General features: G+C 41.9%; 1 protein-coding gene across 1 annotated transcript in view; it reads right to left on the minus strand.

Annotated features, from left to right (window-relative positions):
- The window catches only part of ddt (D-dopachrome tautomerase), a 133,300-nt gene extending 130,933 nt beyond the window's left edge, over positions 1-2,367 (minus strand). Inside the window, exon 1 of the mRNA XM_034189089.1 lies at positions 2,206-2,367. Coding sequence (XP_034044980.1) covers positions 2,206-2,313 — 108 coding nt within the window. The 5' untranslated portion in view covers positions 2,314-2,367. The remainder of the gene's footprint in view (positions 1-2,205) is intronic.
- Between the last annotated feature and the right edge of the window lie 7,011 nt (positions 2,368-9,378).

Below are 9,378 nucleotides of genomic sequence, written 5' to 3' on the forward strand. Positions count from 1 at the left end.
AATCAATGTTAATATTTGGTACAGTAGCCTTTGTTTGCAATTACAGAGGTCAAATGTTTCCTGTAGTTTTTCACCAGGTTTTCACACACTGCAGCAGGGATTTTGGTCCACTCCTCCATACAGATCTTCTCTAGATCTTTCAGGTTTGGAGTTTCAGCTCCCTTCAAAGATTTTCTATTGAGTTCAGGTCTGGAGACTGGCCAGGCTACTCCAGGACCTTGAAATGCTTCTTACGGAGCCCCTCCTTAGTTGCCCTGGCTGTGTGTTTGGGGTCATTGTCATGCTGGAAGACCCAGCCATGACCCATCTTCAATGCTCTTACTGAGGGAAGGAGGTTGTTTGCCAAAATCTCACAATACATGACCCCATCCATCCTCCCTTCAATACGGTGCAGTCGTCCTGTCCCCTTTGTAGAAGAGCACCCCCAGAGTATGATGTTTCCACCCCCATGCTTCACGGTTGGGATGGTTTTCTTGGGGTTGTTCTCATCCTCTAAACATGGTAAGTGGAGTTGATTCCAAAAAGCTCTATTCTGGTCTCATCTGACCACATGACCTTCTCCCATGCCTCCTCTGGATCATCCAGATGGTCACTGGTGAACTTGAAACGGGCCTGGACATGTGCTGGCGTGAGCAGGGGGACCTTGCTGCCCTGCAGGATTTTAAACCATGACAGCATCATATGTTACTAATATAATCTTTGTGACTGTGGTCCCAGCTCTCTTCAGGTCATTGACCAGGTCCTCCTGTGTAGTTCTGAGCTTTCTCAGAATCATCCTTACCCCACAAAGTGAGATCTTGCATGGAATCCCAGACCAAGGGAGATTGACAGTCATCTTGTGTTTCTTCCACTTTCTAATAAATAATCATAACAGTTGTTGTCTTCTACCAAGCTGCTTGCCTGTTGTCCTGTAGTCCACCCCAGCCTTGTGCAGGTCTACAGTTTTGTCCCTGGTGTCCTTAGACAGCTCTTTGGTCTTGGCTATGATGGACAGGTTGGAGTGTGATTGATTGATTGTGTGAACAGGTGTCTTTTATACAGGTAACAAGTTCAAACAGGTGCAATTAATACAGGTAAAGAGTGCAGAATAAAAGGGCTTCTTAAAGAAAAACTAACAGGTCTGTGAGAGACAGAATTCTTGCTGGTTGGTAGGTGATCAAATACTTATTTGCAGCAGTAACATACAAATAAATTATTAAAAAAAATATTACATTGTGATTTCCAGATTTTTTTCAATTTATGTCTCTCACAGTGGACATGCACCTAAGATGAAAATTTCAGACCCCTCCATGATTTCTAAGTGGGAGAACTTGCAAAATCGCAGGGTGTTCAAATACTTATTTTCCTCACTGTATATATACGTACATACATAAGTACATATGCATATATAAACATGATTGGAATTGAAAAAAGATAGGAGCATGTTATTTGCAATATGTGAAGTGGAATTTAGATGTGATAAGGTGATGATGCTTTTTTGTTATCCTCAGCAATTTTATGTCTTGTATGTATGTATTTTATGTACCTGTATTTTATTGCCAAATAAATCAAATCAAATCAAATCACAACAACAAAACCGCTAGCGGCTGCATCGAGTAGCCTCTGATGTTAGCGAGAGGCAGAGATGCTGGGCTCAGCCGCTGTCACTCAAAATGACCACACCCCTAATCATGCATGACTTTATATCTTAAAGAAGTTACAAGAAAAATCAGCCCTGGTACAGTTATCATGGAAACCATCAGCGACCAAAACCTTTTTTTTGTACCAGGCTGTAAACATTTATTTATGCTCTCAAGTTGGACATTTTAACATGGACTTAAATGGGAACCTGCTCGCCAGCCAAGGAACTGCAACTTTTTCTTCTTCCCAAAGGGCATCATCTGAGCTCAGTGCTTGCCAGCTTTGAGTGTTATGATTTAGCCCTTAAAAATTTTAAGTGTTTTTTCTTATGCAAGCACTCACAGTGCAACCACCCTAACATCCAGTACTCTGTGACCTTGCTCAGAAGCACCTGGGTGATTTCCTGTGTGCTCGGGGAATTGAACCTATGACTCTGTGGTCTCTAGACACTTTTTCTAAGCCCCACTTTTCTGCCCTTTTGTTGTTTTGCTTGTTTGCGCCCTCAGATGTGGCAACACGGGCAGTCGCTGCAGGCCGTTGCGGCCCGGTTCGGTTCTGTCCTTCAAGCTCCCAACATGTACTCACGTCCTCTGGTTTGTCCAGAACTTTGGCGGTACTACTGCATAGCTTCCGGACGAAGTTTTGTGAAAAACAGCTGGCGGGTAAGTTACTTTGTAGTTCGATAAACGGCATGTTTTTAGTTCAAGTAACAGAAAGCGCTGCAACACAACCATCTGCAAAAACGTTTTCCGCTTACAACTTTCAAAATAAAACTTAAGTCGGATGGAAAACGCAACTGATCGTTTTATTTTTAATTTTTTAAATTGTTTTGCTGCTGCTGCTCATGTCGTTTTTCGTGTTTATTTATTTATGTGTTTACTTATTTATTGCTATTTTCTAATTAACTGTGCTTTTGAAAACATACACAGAAATTAACCACCATGGGTCCTTAATCCGGTTGTTAAACTCTGACGTAACGCATCACGTGATAAATCTGTTTCCGGGTCCAAAGACCTGCAAGTTTACAATTAGTTACGTCTGTATGATCCTTTTAAGGAGCTGCAGTTTAAGTTTAGTTTGTGTTTACAGTGTGCGCAAACCTCCCTCCCGCCGTTAACTGCATTCGCCTGTTTCTAAGATAAGAACACTTAATAAAACTTTTTTCTTTTCTTTTATATATTTTATTATGCACAGGTAAAATATGTCTGTTTGTTAATAAAAACATTATTTAATACAATAAACAGGACGTTAAAGTGCAAACTTCACTTTCCCCCCGAATGACATGAACAGGAAGCGATCGCAGCTCACAGCAACTCCCGAAGAAAATAACGAAGAAACAACCTGAGTTTTTGGCATTTTTACATAAAACAAACACAATAACAATGTCTACAAATCCAGTTAATATATCCAGGAGAGTTTTACAGGGCTCGAAATAGTACGTGCATTTGCTAGTTTGTGCACGTATTATTCAAGCGGTGCACGTAATTTTATACTTTACTAGCACTGGTGCAAGTAACTTTATAGAATAGAATGCTTTTTATTGTCATTATACACAAGGTACAACGTAATTAAAAGACAACTCTCGTAGTGCAAAGGTGTAAAAGTAAATCTAAAAAGACAAATAAGAATATGTACAGGATTGCCAGCTTGCACTCGACCGAGACGGACGCACTTTTCTCTTCTCCCTCCCTCCTTATCTTTCCTGCTTCTGTGGCGTGTTGTCTGTGAGGCTGCAGCTTTGCTCTTCTGGAAACGACAAAAATGGATCTGTTAAAGTGGTCTCTGAACGCAGTTGACACTATTTTTTCTACAAGACATTCGGGAGCGGAGGACCTGACCTGTCCTGCCGGGACGCATGTGATGGGTTACGTGATGGACTCGTGGAGGAGATGGCAGGTCATGTGCCTTTACATGCTTTCTGTGGAGGACGTCGAAGATGTGTACATATTCGGCTTGGTGGTGACCGGCTTTCTGATGTGTGGTGCGGGCACTCTGCTGGTTTACCGGAAAATCAAGAAAGTGGAAGCAGCTTTGATTGGTCCTTCCAGGCTGCCCTATATGATTGATTCGATTGGGAAGGCAGTGGCTGCGCAGTCGGCGGGGGTTAACCGCGCGTTGGAAAACATCTCGAGCAAGATTGCAGCCCTGGAAACCCGCTATGACCGTCTGTGAAGACCACATTCTACATTCAGATGCATTGAGAGCCATTCTGTTCTCAGAACTGTGGAATCTTTCAGGTGTCTGCTAATCTGGCTATTCATTTGGCTTCCCCAAATACAGCTGCACTTCAAGGTCGCTGTGATAAAACCTCCTCAGAAGATCAACACTTAAGCCTCGCTCCCTGGTCTTCCCCCCTCCCCTCAGCTTCTCCAGCTCTGATGTTAACTGTGTTAGAACTGTCCAGGACTGCTCAGACTGCGCAGGGCTGTTCCCTCCCCCAGGATTGTCGGACAAGGCCGTTGACGGCGCCGAACAGGCTGCCTCCGGAGTGTTCTGATAAACTGGTCCTTTCAAATCTCGGTTGTCGTCCTGTGTCCTTGTTTTTGTCTCTGTGATTATTGTTTTTCTGTGCTGATGGGGATTTTTTTTCCTCATTGCCGCCGTGTAATGCAGCAGCTATGAGGGGTTTTTTTCTTCTTCTTTTCCCTCGTGTTTTGCTTTCATATATATGTTTATGTACCGGGCTGGCCTATGTGTTGTGCGTTGTGTGTGTGTTGTTTGTTATGGGTCGGTGTTGGTTTGCTCAGCCCTGCTGTTGACCAAGGCAGGGATGTACATCTGGAGCTGGTCCCCGGGCGCCTAATGGCGACTTCTGCTCCTACTGGCAAATAGGATTGGGTTAAATGCAGTAGCCACATTTCATTGTGCAGGGAAGATGTTCTTCTGTACTGTGCATATGACAATAAATTTCTTTGAATCTTTGAATCTACATGTATTTACAAGGAGCCAGTTGGTGTATATAAATAGAAGTCTGTACTGTTCATTGCATTCACATTTATAAAAAAATAAATGCAATGAACAGTGCAGACTGTAGGCTAATGTGCATTCAATACCCATACTGCACTTGGATAGAACATGTTGGTGAGTCTGGATGTGCGGGCCTTGATGGACCGGTACCTCTTTCCTGAGGGCAGCAGTGAGAACAGGCTGTGCCTGGGGTGTGAACCATCCAAGCTGATGCTTCTGGCCCTGAGCAGACATCTGGTGTTATAGATGTCTGACAGATAGGACAGCTGCACTCCTATGATGTTCTGTGCTGACTTCCTGGCTCTCTCCAGAGCCTTCTTGTCAGCCTGAGAGCAGCTCCTGTACCACACCAAGATGTTGTTGGTGAGGACGCTCTCTATAGAACACCTATGGACAGCAGCAGTTCCTGGGACAGGTTGACCTTCCTCAGTGACCTTAAAAAGTACAGACGCTGCTGTGCTTTTTTTACAAGGGCATTGGTGTTGGTTCCCCATGTCAGGTCCGGAGAAATGTATGTTCCCAGGAACTTGAAGTCACTGACCCTCTCTACAGTGTCTCCCTGAATGAGAAGAGGGGGGGGTCCTCCCTCTTCTGCCTAAAATCTAGCACCAACTCCTTTGTCTTTGAGGAGTTGCCAGGTTAGTTAGGGAGCACCAAGTAGTGAGGTTCAGGACCTCCTCTCTGTAGGCCATCTCATCGTTGTTGTGAATCAGCCCAACCACAGAAGTGTCATCTGCAAATTTGACAAAGATGTTGCTGCTGTGGGTTGGTGCACAGTCATGGGTGTACAAAGTGTACAGCATGGGGCTGAGGACACAGCCCTGAGGGGCCCCAGTGCTCACTGTCAGCACTGAGGAGTGGTGGGACCCCATCCTGACTGACTGCAGACGGTTGGTGAGAAAGTCTCTGATCCATCTGCAGATGTGCTCTCCAATGCCCAGACTGTGCAGTTTGAACATCAGTCTGCTTGGAACAAGAGTGTTAAAAGCAGAACTGAAGTCCACGAACAACATCCTCGCATAAGTGCCAGACTGTTCAAGATGTTGACACACTGTGTGGAGGGCTATGTTGATGGCATCACCTGTGGACCTGTTGGCTCTGTATGTGAATTGGTGCTGATCAAGGCTGGGAGGCTGTAAGAATTTTATGTGTCTCAGCACCAGCCTCTCAAAGCACTTCATCACAGTTGAAGTGAGAGCCACAGGTCTGCAATCATTCAGACTGCTGACCGACTGTCTCTTGGGGATGGGCATGATAGTGGCAGAGTTTAGGCAGCTCGGGACTGTGCAGGCAGCCAGCGAGAGGTTAAAAATGGTAGCAAAAACCTCTGCCAGCTGATCTGCACAGCCCCTCAGTACCCTCCCCTGGACACCATCGGGACCAGCAGCCTTCGACAGGTTCACACCCCGGAGCACCCTCCTGACCTCTTCCGTGCTCACAGTGAGGGCCAGATTGTCAGCAGGTGGCAGCATGGGGACACTCTTTTCATCACTAACGTCAAACCTAGCAAAGAACTGATTTAGCTCCTCCGCTAGGCTTGTGCTGGTGTTGGTGGTGGTGGTGGCATTAGAAGAGGAAGTGTTCAAGTTGACAAGGTCACGAATGCCCTGCCAGACACGTCAGGGGTTCCTCTCCGTGAAGTGCCCCTCGACCTTCTTTGCATATGCTGCCTTTGCCCGTTTTATGCCTCCTTTCAGGTTGGATCTGGCTGAGCTGTACAGTTCCATGTTCCCAGACCTGAAAGCAGAGTCCCGGTCTCTCAGCAGGAACTGTAGGGTTTGGATTAGAGTGAAAGAAGGAACAAAGGGTATACAAATCAGAGACATGGAGGACCTTACAAAGTACAGACCTGAGTAGACAAATGACTATGACGTCAGTTGGTAGTATGACCAACAAAAAATCAGATTAAACATGGAAACAGATGATAAAATATATGACATAGACACCAATATTGATGAAAGTACATTTGACTTGACTACAGTTGGTTGTGAGTATTATATGGAAAAACAGTTAAATAGTGAAAAAATTACAGAAGATACCCTGTCACTCATACATATAAACATTCGAAGCTTGTACTATAAAATGTCAAAAATAAAAGATTATTTAAATCAGTTTAAAAATAAATTTAGTATTGTTGCAATCACAGAATCCTGGCTTAAAAATGACCTCATGGCTGATGTTCAAATGGAGGGATATGAGTTATATTTTGTAAATAAAATAGAAAAAAAAGGCGGAGGTATTGCTTTGTACATAAAAACAGATCTGACATGTAAAATTGTAGAAGAAATGACAATTATAGATGATGTCATAGAAATTGTAACAGTGGAAATTGTACATGAAACATCTAAAAATATTCTAATCAGTTGTATATACAGAGCACCAGACTCTTGTGTTGTGAAATTTACAGATAAAATAATAGAATTATAACCCTGACCAAGGGAATAAAAAACGCTTGTGTAAAGAAAAACTATTTATATAAGTGCTTTTTAAAAAATACAAAGGAAACAGAACACAGATACAAAAATATAAAAATTAACTATTGACAATAATTAGGAAACAAAAAAAAGATTATTATAGTGAACAGCTGAATAAGAGTAAAGATAATATGAGGGCATGGAAAGTGACGGAGTGAAATCAACTTTTCTGAATTACCTTGTCAAGGAAAATAAAGAGATAAATGATATAAAAGAAATTGTAAATGAGTTTAATGATTATTGTTATGTGTCGACGCAGGTTGAGGAGCGGACCTGCGTCTGACTGAACCCAGCGCTAAATAACTAGAAAGCGGTTCCAAAAACAAAACATTTATTCCCCTTTCATGCAATAATTGTGTACAACATAAAAGTGCGTTTATCTGGCGGAGTGAAGGACGGCGCGCTCTCCAGCGCCTAAAGAGATCGAAGCCCGGCGCTTCTGGACTCACGTTCACCGCCAAACACCCCCCAGGTGGACACGACAAACCGACTCTGCGAAGGATAGAAAAGGTGAGGTAAGTCAGCAGCTACAACTAATATCCTTCAAAGGCACACACTATCAACAACACATTCAGGTCTGAATTCAAGCTTTATGTAAATGAGCAGCTTCTCACAACAGGTGGAGGATCATCTGTCCGCACGCCACGGCAGTGAGAAGCAAACTGCACAACTCTTATCAATATTCACATATACTGCGTAACAAAATACCAAATTACTGTTAACACTTATTCAGACAATTAATCACCTCTGATGTGTGCTGACAGCATGTGTCCCTCACCCGTCCTCCTTCACAGGCACGATGTGTCAAACCCAGGCGCGGTCCTCAGCGTCTCACAAACGAACATCACAAGGTCGAGTTCCTGGCAGTTCTGCTTGAATCACACATGGCTTAAATGCAGAACGCCATCTCATTATCTGCTTCAGCTGAAAGTCTTTAAGGTTGCACGTGAGCACCATCCACAGGTGCTGCACATCACGTTGATGAGGGTGAAGGACTCTTCTGCCAGCACCTTCTCCACAGACAATAAATCAGTTTGCATACCACCTGGAGAGCAAAGAAAAGAAAAGAACACCCAAATGTCCAGCCAAACCCCCCAACACACAACAATTATTTCTCAAAGGTGGGATCAAATCTGGTGGGAAATAAACCAGTAGTAGAAGATAAATTAAATCCAATTGTAAATACGGTCAATAGTATTTTCCTTGACAATGTGGAAAAAGATGAAATAAGGAATATTGTAAAAAACTGTGTAAGCAAAAGATCAACTGACTATGAAGATTTAGACATGATGACTGTAAAAAGTATAATAGAAACTGTTATTGAACCATTTACTTATATTTGTAATCTCTCTGTCAACAGGAATTTTCCCAGACGAAATGAAAATTGCCAAGGTAGTCCCATTATATAAAAATGGAGACAAACATAATTTTTCAAATTACAGGCCAGTGTCATTGCTTCCACAGTTTTCTAAAATTATGGAAAAGGTTTTTGTGACAAGGTTGGATAAATTCATTGAGAAACATCATATTTTAAATAATGCTCAGTATGGATTCAGAACAAAACATTCGACAGCTATGGCAATTATGGAATTAACAGAAAATATCAACAGCAATAGATAATAAGGATTATATGATAAGTGTTTTTATTGACTTGAAAAAAGCTTTTGATGTTATCGATCATTCAGGATTGCTTCACAAGTTACAACAATATGGAATAAGAGGTGTTGCACATCAGTGGGTAAAAAGCTACTTAGAAAACAGTTTGTTCAGATAAATAATACTAAATCAGAATTGTGTAATATTATGTGTGGAGTACCACAAGGGTCGGTACTTGGACCCAAACTGTTTATTTTGTATATCAATGATTTTGTGAATATATCTAATGTACTTGGTAGCATTTTATTTGCTGACGATACAACGCTGTTTTACTCTGGATCAGATATACAGGAAGTAGCACAAGTGATAAATTCAGAGTTGGAAAAAGTGAAATATTGGTTTGATATAAACAGATTGTCACTTAATCTTAATAAAACAAATTTCATATTGTTTAATGACAGAGTTAAAAAAAATGATGTCATTAAAAATAGATGGAATGGACATTCAAAGGGTAAAAGAAACGAAATTTTTAGGAGTTATGATTGATGAAGATTTTACATGGAAGTCACACATAAATTACATAAAAGGAAAGATAGCGAAAGCCATTGCTGTTTTGCATAAAGTTAAATATTCATTAAATAGTTATGGATTATTAACATTGTACAATTCATTGATTGTCCCATATTTGACTTATTGTGTAGAAATCTGGGGATCAACATAT

Source organism: Thalassophryne amazonica, chromosome 15, assembly GCF_902500255.1.
Source record: "Thalassophryne amazonica chromosome 15, fThaAma1.1, whole genome shotgun sequence".
Classification (NCBI taxonomy): Eukaryota; Metazoa; Chordata; class Actinopteri; order Batrachoidiformes; family Batrachoididae; genus Thalassophryne; species Thalassophryne amazonica.